General features: G+C 40.4%; 2 protein-coding genes across 2 annotated transcripts; one reads left to right on the forward strand and one right to left on the reverse strand.

Moving 5' to 3' along the window:
* Positions 1-1,485: 1,485 nt before the first annotated feature.
* On the reverse strand, positions 1,486-9,453 carry LOC124267784 (UBX domain-containing protein 6-like). The gene is made up of 9 exons (XM_046702764.1): positions 9,370-9,453; positions 7,268-7,440; positions 6,894-7,020; positions 5,962-6,035; positions 5,201-5,291; positions 4,903-4,998; positions 4,496-4,543; positions 4,212-4,262; positions 1,486-2,201 (listed from the first exon to the last, which is right to left on the reverse strand). The coding sequence occupies exons 2-9, from the start codon at positions 7,390-7,392 to the stop codon at positions 2,190-2,192; spliced, it is 624 nt and encodes a 207-aa protein (XP_046558720.1). The 5' UTR covers positions 7,393-7,440; positions 9,370-9,453; the 3' UTR covers positions 1,486-2,189.
* Positions 9,215-15,502, forward strand: LOC124267785 (putative protein FAM47D). The gene is given in 9 exon segments (XM_046702765.1): positions 9,215-9,354; positions 9,742-9,861; positions 12,057-12,116; positions 12,119-12,210; positions 12,544-12,583; positions 12,586-12,761; positions 13,116-13,273; positions 13,739-13,844; positions 15,440-15,502. Coding segments are annotated over 8 exon segments (771 nt in total). The 5' UTR covers positions 9,215-9,354; positions 9,742-9,785.
* Positions 15,503-20,903: the final 5,401 nt, after the last annotated feature.

Raw genomic sequence — 20,903 nt, forward strand, 5'->3', positions numbered from 1 at the left:
CACAGATCCATGTGGAAACTTGTGTTGTGTGTGTAACACAGATCCATGTGGAAACTTGTGTTGTGTGTGTAACACAGATCCATGTGGAAACTTGTGTTGTGTGTGTAACACATCCATGTGGAAATTTGTGTTGTGTGTGTAACACAGATGCATGTGGAAACTTGTGTTGTGTGTAACACAGATCCATGTGGAAACTTGTGTTGTGTGTGTAACACAGATCCATGTGGAAACTTGTGTTGTGTGTGTAACACAGATCCACATGGGCACTTGTGTTGTGTTTGTAACACAGATCCATGTGGAAACTTGTGTTGTGTGTGTAACACAGATCCATGTGGAAACTTGTGTTGTGTGTGTAACACAGATCCATGTGGAAACTTGTGTTGTGTGTGTAACACAGATCCATGTGGAAACTTGTGTTGTGTGTGTAACACAGATCTATGTGGAAACTTGTGTTGTGTGTGTAACACAGATCCATGTGGAAACTTGTGTTGTGTGTGTAACAGATCCATGTGGAAACTTGTGTTGTGTGTGTAACACAGATCCATGTGGAAACTTGTGTTGTGTGTGTAACACAGATCCATGTGGAAACTTGTGTTGTGTGTGTAACACAGATCCATGTGGAAACTTGTGTTGTGTGTGTAACACAGATCCATGTGGAAACTTGTGTTGTGTGTGTAACACAGATCCATATGGAAACTTGTTGTGTGTGTAACACAGATCCATGTGGAAACTTGTGTTGTGTGTGTAACACAGATCCATGTGGAAACTTGTGTTGTGTGTGTAACACAGATCCATATGGAAACTTGTGTTGTGTGTGTAACACAGATCCATGTGGAAACTTGTGTTGTGTGTGTAACACAGATCCATATGGAAACTTGTGTTGTGTGTGTAACACAGATCCATGTGGAAACTTGTGTTGTGTGTGTAACACAGATCCATGTGGAAACTTGTGTTGTGTGTGTAACACAGATCCATGTGGAAACTTGTGTTGTGTGTGTAACACAGATCCATGTGGAAACTTGTGTTGTGTGTGTAACACAGATCCATGTGGAAACTTGTGTTGTGTGTGTAACAGATCCATATGGAAACTTGTGTTGTGTGTGTAACACAGATCCATATGGAAACTTGTGTTGTGTGTGTAACACAGATCCATGTGGAAACTTGTGTTGTGTGTGTAACACAGATCCATGTGGAAACTTGTGTTGTGTGTGTAACACAGATCCATATGGAAACTTGTGTTGTGTGTGTAACAGATCCATGTGGAAACTTGTGTTGTGTGTGTAACACAGATCCATGTGGAAACTTGTGTTGTGTGTGTAACACAGATCCATGTGGAAACTTGTGTTGTGTGTGTAACACAGATCCATGTGGAAACTTGTGTTGTGTGTGTAACACAGATCCATGTGGAAACTTGTGTTGTGTGTGTAACACAGATCCATATGGAAACTTGTGTGTGTGTAACACAGATCCACATGGGCACTTGTGTTGTGTGTGTAACAGATCCGTAAGAGGAAAACTATGTTGTGTGAGTAACCTAGATTGACACAGAGAATTAGATTGTGTGTGTGGCACAACACTGTACAGGGGAATTGTGTTGTATTTGACTAATGGCCAGATAAACCTGTCTATTTACATATTCACATCCATTCAGCCCAAAGAAAACAATCTCCACATCTGGTACACATCAACCACGTTATACCATATAAACTCCCTTCACTGCACATATTCAACAGTATATGAACACTTCAGACTCCCAAGACAGACCGCACAAATAATTCCCAGAGCCCCAGTTCCGAGGATCAGACACCTGCCAGCCAATCAGTGTGGCTTGTGACAAGTGTCGTCATTAACATAGAACCGGGGGCCACCCATCAATAACTGAACTAAAAATGCAAATAAATGACAACGGATTCTGTGACAGAAGTTATAAAAGCTAACATACCAGTTCTAATCTTAACACAGTGGGTTATCTCCCTTCCCCAAGATATTATCTCCAACCAATGAAGATAAATTATGCACTTTACCAGTCACATGATGCTAAAATTATCTGACCAAATAAACTGTGAGAGATGTTCAATAAGAAGACAGAGATTAGAGACAGTGGTATCCCTTATGAAATGAAGGTTTGAACTTGACAAGATGACACTGGGAACTAAAGTTGGCGCTCAGCTGTGGAAGTCAGATTACCCTCATCCGCCACCCTGTCAACATAAACATTGTAACAGTTTATAGTTTATCTAGTTAACAGTGGTCACAATATGCCCAAGTCTGGACCAGACAATTGTGCATCAATTGGGATACGAAAACATGCATCAGTGAAATCAACGATACCGACCACCTGATCATGTTCACTATTTCAGTTCCATGAGCTTAATGTGAGATCGCAGCTCAAAGCTCTAGGGTGAATCTAGAATTTAAACAACCTGTCACTGCAAAACTACCCTCTCAGCATACTTGTCGGAAGATTTCAGTATGTACATATGGATCAGGTGACTAATGACAGTCTTCTACAACACTCATATTGAACTAATGACATGTATATTAGATGAACCCACCACTTCCTGGTCACTTGTTATCAAATGCATCAGTATTTGCCAACAATATAGCAAATGAGGGGCCGTTCATAATTTACGGCTTGGGGTGGGGTGATGATGACTTTTATGGAGAAGCATGCCCCTAAAATTTATGTACAAAGTAAGGGACAACAACCCCCCAGTAAGGGACCCCCAACCCATGTCATGTACAAAAGCAATGACCTCCCTCCCCCTTCCAATATTTTTTAAGCATAATTTTTAAAGGTCACATGCAACGTAAAACACAACTTTGCAGATTCTGATGCCTTTCGGTATGGACTTACCAAACAAATCATCAAAAATGCAAATTCAACTTATAAACTTGAAAAATATCGCGAGGAAAAAAAACAAGCGAAATCAGAGTTCAAACGATTCACTTATTTTCCACAGCACTTGGGGGAAAAGGTGGTTTCAACAGCTGGGCTGCCTTGCGCTGGGCTGCGCTCATAGCACATGTGCAGTGAAATAGGTTCGTGCAGCTAGGAAGCGGGTTGTCCGGTGAATACTCAGAAAAGGCTTTGGTGTGAGCTATTTTTCTAATGTTTTGTTAATATTTCACAGGCGCGAGCTTTTTATATGTTATGACAGTAGATTACCAATTTAACTGTTCATATAATTTCATTTGTCTTTTTCACCACACGTTCTTCTTACTGAGTCACTTTCTCAGTTCGATACTTAAAAGCAATGTCATTATTTAGCATTGACAGAATTTCTAACTGTGATATAGATATGTTGTTGTCACAGACAAAACTCAATGTCTGTTTTATTGACACCTATGTGTCTGCCTGCCTGTCTGCTAATGACAATATTCAATACACAACTTCGATCACTGACCACATGCAATTTGAACTTAACACCTATCAGGCTATACACCATAAACAAAACACATTGATTTATGGCCCGAGTTCGGTCTCAATCACTTTATGTAATTACAAAGACAGGCAGATTGGATACTTGTACACATGATATGGTTTGATGTCTGTTGATTGCAAAATGTTATACACAAAAAATGAGCATGTATTTACAAAACCCAAGTTACCCAACATCTCTATATACACACACAATGAGCCGTGAGGGCATCTGCAAACAAACCAGCCGTTACACTTGAGTGCACACCCACCCGCTCTGACTGGATTCGGTATCCCGGCTGCTTCGTTTCTTGGGAAGTAAATCCAAGTACAAAATATTGCACTTTTGATTTACTTTAAACACTTATAATATTGTTTATATGTTATTTCATAATCAGCAATGTATATTATATGTCATGATTAAGTGATAATTGTTATTTAATTATGTTTGCTTGTTTGGGTTGCATGTGACCTTTAAATATGTTTATGTACAAAATTGCCCCAAAAAAACCCCAAAAACGAAAACAAAACAAAATGGGTGGACTCCCCCTAAATCACACAAAATGGGTGGACTCCCCCTAAAATCTCACACACACACACACACACACACACACACACACACACACACACACACACACACACACACACACACACACACACACACACACACACACACACACACACACACACACACACACACACACACACACACACACACACACACACACACAAAAGCCATAAATTATGAACGGTCCCTAAACATCATTGTGTTGAGATTTTAAAACCTTACCCTGTTTTCAAATTTCTTTACATTGGCACCAAAATTAAGCTGTCTTGCATGCTGCAAAAAACATAATATCTTAAGACATTTAAGATACTTCAAGAAAAAAATACTTTCAAAAGCCTGTATACATTCTGCAACTAAATCCTTTGATTGATTAATGAAAGTTTTGTATTTGCCAAAGAATAAGAAGACGGCGCAAAAGAACATAGTATTTTCATAACTGTTAACCAAACCTTATACAACAATGAATCAGGTATGAACAATATGGACGGCACAAAAATTGTACATACCGAGTCCTTGACTTCCCTTGTCTGGGTGTCCTTTCTGTCCTCTTTAATCTGAAAAAGGATCCATAGCCTTTGTGCATATGCCAAATTTGAGGACTGAATGTATTATGATATAAAACACTAATTCAAAAAATGTGATTCGGTTCACAAAGAAATGATCACACCTCTAGGATGAAAACTTCAGGTTGAGATGGCTGTGTTGCCATGAAAACCCTTCAGGACCAGCCAGGCTTAATCACGGACTGTCCACAGAACATCCTCCAGACCTCGGTGGTGGATCCCCAGGATCCCCTGGACCATAGCTTTGTTTTGGAAGTGAATTCTCTATCTCATATGAGTACCATCCTCTGGAAGTTCATTTTTGTTTTATTCGGAGTTGCATAATTCGCTTAGGCTAAAACATGTAATACCTGTTTCTTAATTGCTTCCCTTTCTTTTTTCATTCTTTGATATTCTTCCATTCTTCTTTTCTTCTCTTTTTCTAGTTTTTCATCTCGTTGTTTTAGCTGAAACATCACCAAGGCAGGATATTATTTACGAGAAAGTTTCTCTCTGAATGTTCTACACAACAAAATTCTGACAAAACAATGTTGAACTTCAAACATATGTCTGGATCAAGTTGTGAAGATCTGGATCAAGGTGGTGGAAAAGTTCTCAAGGAGATATATAGATGTATGTATAATTCCTGGTAATACACTTGTACTCTACCTCTGCCTCGGTCCATGCTGCAGTCTCAGTGGGAGCTGCAGGTGACGCTGCTGGCGGGGAGGTCGCTGCGCTCTGAGGCGGTGGCAGTGTGCTGAAGCAATGCAGTATACATGGTACATATATCATTAGTTACATCGCCTTTTGACAGGTAGTACGAGATAGCCTGTTTTAATCCAAATTTCCTTCAGCCTCAGTAAATGCAGATTCAAACAGATTTACCCATCATATTTTAGGTGCTACTTGTGTGTTTTCCAGAACCATTTTGATGCATTTTTCTTCTATTTCTGCTGCAGTATTGGACATAAAGCATTTCTCCATAATTGTTGTCGCAGATGAAGTTTAGCAACCAATATTCAAAGGGACATAACTCTTCTAGCCCTTAACAGCTGTGTAATAACTGCCCGGTTATTTCACTCATTAGTTTATATATTTGGTTCCAATCTGTTTTCACTTCATAGATAAAAAGCAGCATATTCTCAAAAACATTTGATAAAAAGAATGTTTTGTGGCAAAAACAGTTGAATTATCCATTTGAGTTCTAAAGAAATTCCCACATTCAGGACACACCAGGGAACAGGACAGAAATCTAACTCAGGCTCTTGAAAATTATTCTTTGAATTCATACAGGAAACAAATCCCTCATTAAATCTACATGAACACAGGAAACACTACCAGGGTGTGTGTGTGGGGTGGGTGGTGGGGTGGTGGTGTGTGTGTGGGATGTGTGTGTGGGGTGTGTGCGTGTATGTCCCCAGACTCACTGTAGGTGTTCCTCCAGGATGTTTGTTGTAACGGAGAGATCATGATCCTCCAGATACATCAGCATATCGTCAATCTGTAACATAATACAAGTCGATATGCAGTCCAACACCACCATTAACTCCTAACTACACTCATGGACACACAGACTTCCAAAACATCTTCAGCCAGGATATAGGTGGATATTCCTAATATCTCGCAGTGAGACATTGTTTCATACACCACATGGAATGCCAGCTTTGGGTTAGCTGAGCGGTTTTTATTACTTGGTTTATTGTTTGGTTACCATGGTACCCCTGATACCCTTCATAGTGAGAAGATTCTGTCAGTCAGCTTACATAAAAGACGAAAAATGTTTGTAAATAGTCAAAATTAATAGACCAATAACATTTGAGAGAGTATCGTTTCTTAATTATAAATTCATATGGGTCTATTTATAGTTATATTACCAATCAAGTAAGAGGGAAAGGCTACTCATGAGTACAGAGAGTGTAATGTTTCCAATAGTACACAAGCATGGTTTGCTGACATACATGTAATCCATGTCTAACAGATAAACCAAGGGCCACAACTCTGCTAGACAGGATTTGGTCTACCACTGGGTCGCACACTGCCTCGTGATCTTATCTGCTCATAGAAATAATCTGACATTGATTTTACTCTGTATTGCAAACTGTACATCATTATTACCATGTTTATTGTGCATAACATGCCAAAGAACATATATTTTTAGCAGACTTTTCGTAGATTCAAAGTTTCGTTGATCAAGTGTTTTGTGCCCTGCAGTTGGATATGACAGTGTGTAAAATAGCAATTTTTGCTAAAACTTACACCCAAGAATGATGGATGCCCATTACACTCTAGTGTGCATAGTAAACACTAAAATAAAGTACATGTATTAGCATTTGTTGGGAATGGTCCAGAAAGTTCTCACCTCTGTCCATCCCATGGCCAGCAGGAATTCCTTGGCCCCGTCAAACTTAAGTAGCTTTTCATGTATAGCCTTGTTCTCCTTACGGATCTTTCGGTACTTTTCATCACCCGGGTGGCTGCTCAGATTCCTGGATAGGTAATTAGACAAAAATAATTATGCAAAATATTGTTGTTTCAAACCAAAACATGCAAGAGAATTGTATAATGATTTGGAAGGGATGGAGAAATAGAATAAACCAAGATTGTTCAGACAACATTCATCATCCTGAGCTTGTCCATCCGTTGGACCAATCAGATTCCACCTCTCAGATTCATGCCACATGCTCCTTTGGCCCTTGACAGACAGGGTTACTCAACATGGAATGAGAGAATCACCTGCTCAGCTTCAGAAGCGTCTCCACTGCAACCCTCACTTCCTGTTTGGAACCTTCATCACCCAGCATTTGTAGACATGTCCGAAGTACTTCGGGATCATTAAACTCACTGGACGGATGTGCCATGTTCAGATTGTATGTTGTAAATATTATCAGCACAAAAACTTCATTTTTCTGTAAATAAGAAAAGGAACAAAACGATAGAAATTGAATATAGACACAAGGAGGTGTACGTGTAGGTGCATGTGTACGTGTATGTGCAGCTGCATGTACTACTAGCCCAGACTGAAGCCGCTTTTATAGTGCTAGCCAACTGAGATACCATGCCGCAGTGAAGCATGAATACCCCACACAGAAATATTATACTGACTCCGAGCTGACCAGTCCTTGTTGTACCCATTAATGCCGAGAGCCAGGCAGGGACCAACAAGTACCATATTTTAACGTCTTTTGGTATGGCGAAGATGGGATCGAACCTGCGACTTTCGGCTCTCGGGGCGGACGCTCTAACCACTATACCACGGAGGCGGTCAAAAATGCAAGGAAATAACAAGGCACATAGACATTTATTTTGTCGTAGGTTCTACAATACAATGATGTCAAGTTGGTGTTTGATAGACATAAGGTAGAGTTGAGAAGATAAAGTACAATTGGAATAATCCGAACCAATTATAAGTGAAAATATTACATTTTCTACACTGTACAAGAAGCAGTTCAAATAGCATTCCTACACTGGAATCTGACATGAGACACACGTTTGTGGCAGCGACATTAGAATCCATGATTGACAACGACATTAGAATCTGTGTCAAAATGTCGCCTATACAGAATATAGAAGTTGTATATCCATAAAACTGCCCTCATTCTACATTCACAGGGAGGTAATCATTTCAACTTGAGGATAAATAAATAAATATGTGTCTATAAACCACAATGTTATGCAACATTATTATATTGGATGATTGTTATTTTTGTTTGACATAAACACATTTTGATATACATTGTAATTTGTATTCTCCTAACATATCCCAATTGTAAATTAAAATATTATTAGAGTGCTCAGTGAACTTCGTTTTGAATCCCAAATATATCCATTGGTTTGTTTTTCAACGGTAGCTGTGGTAGAATCCATTCCAAGTTCCAATGTTCAGAAACTTTTAATAGAATATCAAATATTATGGGTCATGAAAGTAAAAGCCTGGATCTTATAGATGGTTGACACATTCATTATATAAATCCCATATTCTGCAGCTGACCTGAAGAAGTTTGTCATCCCTCATTCACAATGTGTACTAAATAAGCAGGAAAAAGCTGGTGAAATGGAACAGGTGCCAGTCCAATCGCCCCAGCTACAAAATGCCCCCGAGTTTTGGTAAAATTGTCACAGGGGGTAGTCAAAATGCTCCAATTTATTTAAAATGATTATATATATGTCATATATGCATAGTTTTTGTCAGCTTCGACTTATATTCTTCATGTAATATTACGTAGTAATATTTCTGATAAATGTTCCATTGGTAAATTGATAAGACCAAAAGTAATATTCCTGTATAGACAACACTGTAATACCAATTATTTGCATGTTATTAATGCTTTTTACAAAAGGTATTCTTTAACTATTTTCTTTACGTGTAAAGAATTACAAGAATAAAACGAAATGTTTGTATAAATATGTTTATTGGCCGTAAATGCATAGTTTTTGTCAACAAGTATGGTATATACTAAGGTATTACTATATACCCTGGATACTATTATATGCAGAATATAATATCGAAGTTGACAAAAACCACAAAAACTATGCATTTATGGCATATATTTAATCATTTTAAATAAATTGGGGCAATTTGACCAAATTTGTTGGGGCATTTTGTAGCTGGGCCGATTTGACTGTCAACCAAAGGAACTTGCCGTTGAACTACCCTTAGCATTGTCTAGATGTTCACTTGGAAAAAAGGACAAAAGAAGTGATTTACGACTGAATCTGCGTCCATTAGTTAATCTTTGGAACATCAAAAACGATAAGAGTAGACTTTTCCAACTAAAACAGACTGAAAACATTAAAGACTACTGATGACAAACACCTTGAAGGTACGTGTGACTTACATTACTTGCTGATTACACCATGTTGAACGAGAGACCTCAAAATACGGAAGTGCACGGTCATGATAATATTAGACCTGGTTCCGTCTACAATGAAAAATGTTAAGCGTATACATGTTGTGCGCATTAACAAAACTCTGGTTGAAAAGTTAACCGGAAGTACTGGCGGATGAATTGTTGTTATGGAAACACAATTACTCACGGTGTATTTTTCAGTGATAAACGATCTAATACGATACAAATACGTATGACGAGATAAAGTTCAACTGTTTAATAGTACGTACACATTGAATAGTATAGTGTATGGTTAAAGTACCTTGAAGTGCATCTAATGCGTAAGGACTACATTTCAACTTTACCAATTTCCGGTTTCAGTGAGCAGGCTGTAAACAAATGGCTGATGGAGTACACAACTGAAGATGGCTGAACTTAAATATGACTTAGCCCTTGTCGACACCCAAAAAGATAAAAAGATACAACATCAGACCTGGTAAAATATTTTCTTTGTAAGCCGCTGACATGTTTGGGTCAATTTTTATTATGTTTTTGGATTTTGCTACATTAAACGAAAGAGCTAGTGTTTTGTCATCTCTGGAGTCAGACTCCAGGATAGGTGAATGTTCGGATGTTCATCGTTTCTTGTTTCCATTAATGAATTATAAAGGGTTCCTGGTAAGTGTTCGCCCGTAGCCCCCGCTTGAAATGTATATTTTATTTATTATGATTATTTCAAGGGTTAGGTTTAAGCTTTAGATATAGGACCGCCACCGTGGTGTAGTGGTTAGAGCGTTCGCCCGGAAGGTCGCGGGTTCGATCCCCGACCGCATCTTTACCATAAAGACGTTAAAATATTGTAGTTGTTGGTCCCCGCCTGGCGCCGGCATTAATGGGTACAACAAGGACTGGTCGGCTCGAGTCAGCATAATGTGTATGACTATAATATTTCTGTGTGGGGTATTCATGCTTCACCGCGCGTGGTATCTCAGTGGGCTAGCATAAAACCAGCTTAAGTCTGGGCTAGTACAAGAAGCCGCACATACACATGCATGCACATCGTCATATGAGCGAAATATTCTCAAGCACGACGTTGAACCCAATTTCACCTCACCTCACCCTCACATTTAGATTTATCGTTATGTTAGGGTTAGTGCAGGCTTTCTATAAAAAAACCCATATATTCTTACTATAGATTTTAGGCATAGAATGATAAAAAATCCCGGGGGTTATCTTTCCGAAATGTGCATCAGAAAAATGTACATATATAACATGAATTCGGCGTTCTCCTGTTTGCTTTATACAGGTAAATCACAGGCAAGCTGAATCACTGTAAATGGGGATCAGGCTAAAACGTCACCACAGCAAAACGGCACTATTTGGACATAACGGAACCTCGACTTGGCGAAAACGGCTACAAATCTTATGGCGAAAACGGCACCAAATAATAATCTTAATCATTGGGAAAATCTTATTTGTCATTAGATAATCTGAATACAGAATTTTGGAATGCATCTACTCTGCCGACAGTGATTGGAAAGTTTGTGTTAACTGATAATCGGATTCCAGTATGGTTAGATAATGAATGAGTCTATCCTGCCGACAGTGATTGTAAAGTGAATCCCATAGCCGATAATCGGCTTGTAGAATGTTTCGATAGTCAAAACATCTACTGTGCCGACAGTGATTGGAAAAGCATGCCAATTTAGCGTGAAAACATCACAACATTTGATGATTTAAGTACATTTACTCAACTCAAATCGCCCAAACTGAAGACATTCATGGGATATACACTGTATAAGCATCCGGCCAAATATGGACTTTGACGTGTGAACATGTGTTATGTGTTATGTTGACGGTGCTTTTGTTATCGTCTTTATAATCTTGTTATTTTAATGCAATGGGTCAGTGAGTGAGTTATGATTTTACGCCGCTTTAGCAATATTCCAGCTATATCAATGATATAATCTTGCTAATGTTATGAAATGAAATAAAACCACAAGTCAACGTCATACTGTGTTTTATATATGTTGATTGCTAATGTTTTAATTAAACAAACTAAAATATAAAAGTCAACATCATACTGTGTTTTGTATATGGTGCCGCTTTTAGCTCAGAAATCAGTAGCCGCTGGCCAATACGGTGCCGCCGGCCAAACGATTTTGGTGCCGCTTCTGCTGTGGTGCTTCGTTTTAGCTATAACCCTGTAAATGTGCATAAACTGAACTTTAGGCGCTTGTTGTTATCGATGTAGCAGTAGTTAGGATGCCTATAATGTCATGCAGTTACTGGGGATGTTGCAATTCACACACAGACACACAGAATATTCCACTGATTAATGTATCGATTATATAAATGAAATGACACATTTTGGGTGTAATACATTGTGTTCATGGCTGATCCTGGGGTGGATTAAAAGCATTGTTTTTGTATGTAATTGTTCCTATTTTCATTGATGATACAACTAAATACATGTATGTCTTAGTTGGGCTCAATGTGTTTCCATTGATGATGAACATATTTCCTAAACATTCTCAGCAGTCAGCACCCTACCTTCCTCACTAAAGAGGTAAACGGGTAAGACCTGTGTCATTTTCTTTACTTCAATGGGCTTTGAATCCTCACAAAGATGAACCTAACTTACACATTTTCATGTATTGGTTTTATAAAATTTGTTTTATGAATAAAATAGGTACAAGGGCGACTAAGAACCAAGTTTATCAAGTCACTAAGTCCAAATGACACATCCAAGAGCCTTGTGGAAGGAACTGGGTGTTTCTCAAGGATGGCCTTGATGATTTCAGAGATGGTCTACCTCCTGCAGTCGGCTATGTTTTTCATAAAGGTATTGCCATGACCACAAGGTAGTTTTTCAGAATATGAAACTTAATAACATGCTTTGAGTGCAAGTAGGTACATAAATGAGGTTGCATTTTGCAGTTTCAGAATGCCCCAGTGCAAGTCCTGATGAATAGTTACTTACAAACACATTCATTCTCAATGTTATATTAATTCTTTTTCTTAGGAACCAGAAATGGTTAAAATAGCTTTTTATACATTTTATTGACATGGAAAAAAAATATCAACTAACAGCTTATCAACAAGAAGCCAGTTTTGTCAAGTAATCAGAGATAAATTCCAAACTGACTCCTTACTCCTGAACTCTGTTCTAAACAGGGTGAGAAAGGACCTGGTCCCAATGTGACAGGCAGCAGTGAGAATGTCTCCCAGTCAAGCAGCCAGCCATGCTTGAACCCGGCTTGGACAAGTACCAAGTGTGTTACTCTCAGATTACTCCACAACAGCAGCAGAGGAGAGAACACATTGAGGAGATAGAGTATGGCTTGCTGCAGCATCCACTGGCTCTCTATCCTCATCTGGAGGAGAGTGTACCTCCAGAGGTCAGCACACATGACACTTAATGTTTTTGTGACCCCCTTAACAATTGAATTAACTCTTCTGTTACTATAGTTACACATGGAAATGACTTTTTAGCTGTATATCATTAACAATTTAATTAACTCTTCTGTTACCATAGCTGCACATGAAAATGACTCTCTTTTATAATTAAAAAATAACTGTAGTTGTTTTTATAAAATATTATATCATATTATTATTAGGTTCCCTAACAGTGTTTCTTTAGTGTGATCACTCGTGTCATTCGCTTTTGCCATTAGCAATAAGCAACCTGTTTAAATGGAAATTTATTCACTTTTCATTTACTTTTTGATTTCCTCTTTTTGAATATTTAACAGTTGTTTGAGGATATCGTTGACATCCTTGACCCCGAAATGAACATGGGGTCGGAGGAAGGGTCACTGGTCACGGAGGGGTCAATATCAACCCAGAGTGCTCAAGAGATAGAACAGCCCAAGTCAACTGAGCCAGCTACAACTGAGCGTGTGGACACAGAGTGAGTCAGCTCAATACAACATAGTGCATATAATTACATGAAATCCTTGGACAATGTTGCTGAATGGCTGAATATGATCATGGGTTAAATTACAGACTTGTAGAAGTACAGATTTACTGTCAGCACACTATGGGCGGTTGGGTAGCTTAATGGTTAAAGCATTGGCTCGTCACGACAAAGACCCGGGTTCGACTCCCCACATGGGCACATTGTGTGAAGCCCATTTCTGGTGTCCCCTGGCGAGATGTTGCTGGAATATTGCTAAAAGCGGCGTAAAACCAAACTCAGTCAGTCAGTCAGTCAGTCAGTCAGTCAGTAAGCACACTTCCTGCGCTCATAGATTCAGGAATGATGGCTTTCGTTATGTCAATAATCACCAGCTGTAAAACATGCCCCTTTTTATATTCCTGAGGATATCTATTCCTGGCATCACCTGCCACTGAGACGAGTGTGTTGTTTGTACAGGCTGGAGGAGGGGGCTGTAAGGAACCCATACCGATGGCTGCCTCGTAAGGAAGAGAAGAAGGACAAGAGGAAAACAAATGAGAAGAGGTCCAGTTCCCCCTCTCAAGTAGGTTGTCTGCCTCCCTGGCATGTGAGAAAACTCTCAATGTTTGGACTGCAAAGGGTTGTCACCAAATTTATATCTGATCAGTACAACTTGTGACTGTCCTTTATGCTTATGTAACATCAACTTTCTTGTTACATGTTAACCAGGGATGTATCTAGACCTGCTCAAACGTTGATATTCAGCAGATATAAGTCTGCAGCAATTGACAATAGACTTCTCAAACTGGCAATAAAAAATTACATTTAAGTACATTTTTGCTAATATAGTATAGTCCAGCTGTAAGTAATGGTGTAGTGCAGATATAACAAGTGATATAGTACATTTATAACTGGTGGTATAGTCCATATGTAACTAATGGTATATTTCAGATGTAACTAATAATATAGTACAGCTATTAGAAATGGTATAGTCCAAATATAACTAATGGTAGCGTACAGTTATCACTAGCGTTGAAGTACAGTTATAACTAGTGTTAAATTACAGTTATAACTAACAGTAAATTACAGCTGTAACTAGTGTTAAATTACAGTTATAACTAACGGTAAATTACAGCTATAACTAGTGGTAAAGTACAGTTATAACTAATGGTAAATTCCAGCTATAACTAATGGTACATTACAGCTGTTATAACTAATGGTAAATTACAGTTATAACTAGTGGTAATACAGCTGTTATAACTAATGGTAAATTACAGTTATAACTAGTAAATTCCAGCTATAACTAATGGTACATTACAGCTGTTATAACTAATGGTAAAGTACAGTTATAACTACGACAAACCCAATTTCACCTCACAGTTATAACTAACGGTAAATTACAGCTATAACTAGTGGTAAACTACAGTTATAACTAATGGTAAATTCCAGCTATAACTAATGGTACATTACAGCTGTTATAACTAATGGTAAAGTGCAGTTATAACTAATGGTACAACAGCTGTTATAACTAATGATAAAGTACAGTTATAACTAATGGTGTGGCTTTCTAGAGCTGACTTGTTTTTCACTGATAGAAATACCAATGAAGAAGAAGATGCTTCAATCCTTAGTTTATATTATTGCTTTATGTGCATTTGTAAAATGTTGGGTATCCATGATGAGTCCCGGGTGTATTTTATAACCAGTGTTCACTGTTTCTAGTAAGCCTGTGTAGTTCATTTACTGAATTGAGCGTAAGAATCATCATCCTCCTCCAATACGCTTGCACTGACCAGAGAAGCCCAGTGTAAAGATATTATCATAGGGTTTGTTTTACAGAGAAACTGCAATATTTCAGCAGATTATTGCTCTGTATCTATTCATCTATGTTGAGTTGTTCATTCCTGCATGATCTCTGACAACAAATTTAAGAAAGTTGCTGTGTAATGATCCTAATCATCTCTTGTAAATTTGTTTAGCACCAAACACATAAACGATTAAATGCCTTACTAACAGCAGAATCTGCCATTACCATAATTTTCAGGCCAATAGCCATAAATTGGTTTGCAAAATATTTTCCTGTCCTGGAAGTGGATTGAAGGACAGGCCTGGGATGCACAAATTGCTGGAGCTGGAGGATGAACAATTTTATTTGATTATCTCCCCTTCTCTCCACAGGAAGGGAGCACATCACCAATGTCACTAATGACTTCTGCAACTGGGTGGCAAGTCTGGAAGTGATCCAACAACATTGAAGAATCGACCATCACCAGTCCTGTTTGCCAGCTCTGAGAAACCAAGCCAGCTCTGTCTGTTCCGATTCACGTTGTCGAGCTGATAGCGATGCCACAGGAGCTGAGAATGTCAGCTGCAGCACCTCAACAGCAGCAGACCAGCAAGAACCTGCCCCAGTCTGAGGAGAAGGAGAAGAGATGGGTTGGTTCCACTGATACTCCTGTTATATAATGTTGTTTTAATCCATGAAATATGTCTTTAACTCTTCCCCAAAATTCAAATTTGGAGAAAAGGCGAGGGTAAACATAATACCCATGCTTTGTTCAGTGTTACTCCAAAATCATAAGTGGCGTGGATAAAGTTTACTGGATGTGAGACATACATAGAGAATACTACACAAGGTCTCATTACATACAAATTATACGAAACGAGTGTCTCTCCTTATGGTATCTGACCGAGCGAAAGCAATGTCAAAAACCATAGGAAGGTCACAGGTTGGTAACATCAGGTGGAAACTTTGCGTTTATGTTTTTCGACGGATATAATGTCTCAGTTTGACTCACAATTAAACAGTGATAGGGCAACGTTCGCAATGTTTACATTCCAACAATCCAAATAAGTTGTAGAATGAATGAATTCACGTGTTTGTTATGAAGGAGAAAAGTAGTTCTGTCACAATGTGACCAAATTGAGAAGTCATCGGTTATCCAATCAATCAATCAAATCGTTACGACACAGGTCAATGTGATACGACCACCCATACCTTGACCACGTGGGTAGTAAATTCAAATTATTCTCTATGACTCCATATTTTTTCTTATCCTAACTCATGCTTATTTGCTTGTCTTCTTCTTCTGGCGAACCTAGTGGAACACTTGTATCTCCCAATTGAAGTTCCCTTCAATAAAGAATCACTCATTAGTACTCACCACGAGTTACCTCCCTTCCGTAAGCGCGGGAACGAGGGCGCCACCCAAGCCCATGTGCCTCACTCTCTCCTTCTTCGCCCAGTGAGCTGGACGTGAGAGCGCCTGTGTCTCCCAACACACTATATCCTTTAATTATATTTAGTTAGTTCCTCTTATACGTTAGTATAGAGGTAGTACTAGTATAATTATTCAATTTGCATTGATTATTAATTGTGTTTCTGCTGTTTTATTCACGGTAGAGTCGTGATGTTTGTTCAGTAGGCTACATTAATGAAAATTGCACAGAATGTAAACTACGTTATTCTGATACCGATCCACATTTAAAATGCCCTAGTTGCATTACTCCATGTTCCTTTGATTCTCGTAGAATTTTGTATCAATTTACCTATCTCTGCCTTTGACAAATATTTATGTTTCGTTTATAGGCGGACAGCAGATAAAATCCCGTAAACAGAATTCAAACATGGATAATAGATCGCAAATTAATGGCTTTCATGTCAGCTGTTGACTGAGGACCGCCACCAGCTGGTGGCATGCCTGAAGTTTCCCTCGGCGGAAAGCGTGGGGTATGATCCGCTATGTCCAAGGCGACCTGCATCTCAAGAGCTGCCGTCTTCTCAGTCAAGTCGAGGAAACCATCCATATCATCTCTCATTACACTCGTACACCAAGATCTACACACCTTCATCTAAAGGGAAGTCAACAAAATCTAATAATTTTGCCTCTGATATCTTACCAGTTACAGAATTAGCATTATATGATGATGATTTGCCTATTATCATTCAGAAGTTCGTCACAAGAAGCGGCCTGTTTCTGCGACTGTCACCTCAGCGCAGATGAACACACACAGCCGAGTCTTCGACTCTATCTCCAGAAATTTTATCTGAGGGTCCGTCACCTCTGCAGAGACATCCTCATCAGCGCCGAACCACTTCAGGCGACTTGATCAACCACATAGTGAGGGGTGATGGAAGACTGCTCACGGCTTACAGGCCTCAGAGCCACGGGCCTCAGAGCCCCACCCCATATTAAGTCATACAGGGCCTTCAGAGCACGCCCAGCTGCGTGGGGCCTCTGAGCCCATAGAGCGCCGCCTCGCTGGACAACCCTGCCGGGTGAGCTCTTTGCATAAGGTATCCCAGGCCGCCTCTGTGGAAGGAGCCAGAGCCTCACCTTTTGCAGGAGCCCAGCTGAGGAGAAGGGCTTAGCCAGCACATACCTTGTCATGCACACGAAGAGGCGTCCAGCAAAGCGCTCATAGCGTCGGATCGGACACTGACTCCAGACATTAGCGTGGGGCGCGAAGGCTAAGTGGTTCTACACGCCTAGAAGGCGATCAGCGTAGCCCTCAGCGTTCGAGAAGTCCAGGCGTCCTTGAAGCCATCACCGTTCACGAAGCCCACAATCTCCGCGAAGGATGTCTTCTCCAAGGTCTACATACACTAGCCACTCGTCAGTCCGTTCTCCTCAGTCCTCCATAGATCTTCTTACAGATTGAGGACTCCGACATCCACAACCATAATCGTCAGAGGAGGGCGATGGTATCATTTTCTCAGAGGCTGAGATAAGGTGGATGGTAAGCGAATTACAACTGGCCTCTCTCCCTCTAAGAGCGAGGATACAGCCCAAACTTACCTGATGCTAGATGATGATGTAGATCATATCACCGTGCCTCCTATGGATCCCTATGCAGCCGTTCCTGCTAAACTGGATACAGCCTACTCCCAAATCTGCTTCAAACTCAACTTACCCATTTACCATTCTTCAATGCCAAGAGTTTTATGGACATAATATGGAGCCCTTTTTCCAAGACTCAGGAGATTGATGAAAACTTTAAACTTATCAGTGATTCCAAGTCCAGAAGTTATAGGGTGAGACGATCGCCCAGAGATGGCCCAGTTAGATACCATTTCAGGAGGATGTTCTTTGGACTCAACAGATCTAGGACTGTTGCGAAGCTCTCATCACCAAGTTCAAGAACTCCACGGATGAGGAAGACAGGATGATCTATTCAGCTCTACTTATGCAGAGAAAGATCAACAATTCTTACAGACCATCTTTCAGCACTTACTGAAACTACTACCATGACACGTCGGCAAGGATTACTAGCCTCCTGCTCTTGGAATAAACAATTCACAGAGCCCTATACACAGCTCCATGGTCTTCACCCTTACTTTGAAAATTTGGTGGCAACATTAGCAAGGTCTCCAAGGAAGTATCAAAAGATTCTAGAGAAGTACTCATGATCAAATCTATGGATACGGATGGCGCCGACGTCTTTAAACAATCAGCACAGAGGTACTTTCGGGCAAGTCCAAGTTTTCAGGGCTACAGAGAGCGGATAAAGAAATTAGCGGCCGTTAATAATCCCAAGGATTCCTTTGATGCAGCCCGTACAACAAGTTCAGGAGGATCAGCTGAGAGAGCAGATCATCCAGAGGTGCCGATAGATTTAAGCTTGATGAAAGTCAGGTTGAACGACTGGAGTCTTCCACCCCAGTCGTCCCAGTTCAACCTTCTCAAGTGGGTGGACGTCTACAACTTCACACTGGGAAAACTGGGAATACTTCAAGATCCGTGTATGTATCCAACATCCTTCAGATGCGGATATCGTCTACAACTCAAGGCCAAGCCACCGTTAACGGTCAACCCACCAGGGTTCAGCGTTCATCTGGCACAACTACCGATGTTAAGAGAAACAGTTCAGTCTCTACTAAACAAACAGGCCTTAGAAGTTCGATCAAGCAAACGCTTCATACCAGGTTTTTTACTCCCAGTTTCCTAGTGCGAAAAAGAATTCCAAAGAGAAGTACTCGTCTCATTTACAACATTGAGGCACATTCAACAGAGGAATTTCTATGCAAACCACCAGCGTTTGCATGATACATTTACCTCAACTCCGTCATCTAATTCGTCCCACTAGATTACATGGTAAGTATAGATCTGGGGCCATACCTACACATTCCGATTCATCACAGTTCAAGGGAAATATCTGAGATTTATGCTAAGCGAGAATACACTACCAATGGAAAGTACTTCCTCCGGAATCACTTATTTATGGATATTCACAAGAGTAACCAAGCCCTATTGTCTCATACCTACATCGTCCAGGGCCTGCGGAATGCATTTTACCTAGACGACGGTATGCAGGTGGATCCAGATCCTGGCGTCTCAGACTACAAGCTGAACTTTACAATCAAGCTACTAGCAGCAGTTAGGCTGGTTAGTAAAATCTACTCAAGTCGGACCTAGAGCCCACGCGGGATCTGCAGTTTCTAGGTATACGATTCCTGGTATTCGCAAGAATCGTCATGGTAGTCGGAGGGACAGATGGATCAAGATACAACAACTGATCCCCAAGCCCTACTCTCGTTACCACTCGTCAGTGGCAGAGGCTACTGGGACTACTCACATCAGCTCAAGACTTGACACTCAGAGGCAGGTTTCAATTCACGTCCATTACAAGTCCTCATCAATGCCCATCTCGAGGACCCTCTACGTTCAGTCTACCAGATTACATCAAACCCTACATCTACTCTGGTGGACCAAGAGATTGAATGTTTCATGGCGTCTCCTTAGTAGAGGCCGAGGTCGGAAACACATCTCTCGTCGACGACAGCGTCACTAAAAGGTTAGAGAGCCCACATTTACCGGCGGGGACAGCGTCAGGCCTATGGAGCATTCAAGAGAGCTTATGTCACATAAATCTGCTAGAAATGCAAGCAGTCATAAGCGCCATAGGTCACTGGAGCAGCCTATTACAGAGCAGCTCAGATTAATGATTCACACACAGACAACTCAACAGTGGCGTTTTATGTGAACAAACAAAGGGTCAACAAGATCACTGAATCTTCGCACTCGGTGTTTCAAACATTTGAATTGATGCGACAGTCTAAACTTATACGTATCAAAGCCTGCCACATTCCAGGAGCAAAGAATGTTAGCAGGCGGCTCTCGGCCTGCCATTCAAATCGTCGCCGACAGAATGGATGCTCCACACAGAGATATTCAATCAGATAATCATGGAAATAGGATCTCATCTGATAGACCTATTTGCCACCCGATTCAACAATCAACTGACAACCTCCATTATCGCCAGTGCCAGATCCGTTAGCTTGGGCGGCGGGGCACTCAAGCATATCATGGGAGGGACTAAGCAGCGTCGCTTTCCGCCTCCTGCGTTAATCCCACAAGTCTTGCAAGCAAAATCAGTCAAGCGAAGAGCCTCGATCTCATAATTTTGGTCACCAGTACTGGCCAGCGAGCGTGGTTTCCAGACCTCATACTAGGAATCCCGGAAAACCAGTACTTCAGCTCCCCACTCACGCTCCAATCTACTGATACATCCGCACACCAAACAAGTGCACAAAACACCAGAAGCATTCCGACTTCACGCGGTGGATTGTATCAAGGCATGTTTGAATAAGAGGTTATTCCACCAGAGGCGGAAGGCGTCAGCTTACCTCGTAACTCTGCAC

This window comes from Haliotis rubra, unplaced genomic scaffold, assembly GCF_003918875.1.
Source record: "Haliotis rubra isolate DU_JTF1 unplaced genomic scaffold, ASM391887v1 Scf1338, whole genome shotgun sequence".
Classification (NCBI taxonomy): Eukaryota; Metazoa; Mollusca; class Gastropoda; order Lepetellida; family Haliotidae; genus Haliotis; species Haliotis rubra.

Excerpts from the sequence above, each read along its gene's own strand:
- LOC124267784 (XM_046702764.1), bottom strand. The coding sequence starts at position 7,392 with ATGGCACATCCGTCCAGTGAGTTTAATGATCCCGAAGTACTTCGGACA. Across the intron at positions 4,544-4,902 it reads GGGAAGCAATTAAGAAACAG|ATTAAAGAGGACAGAAAGGA; the intron begins GTATTACATGTT and ends ATCCTTTTTCAG. Across the intron at positions 4,263-4,495 it reads CAAGGGAAGTCAAGGACTCG|CATGCAAGACAGCTTAATTT; the intron begins GTATGTACAATT and ends TGTTTTTTGCAG.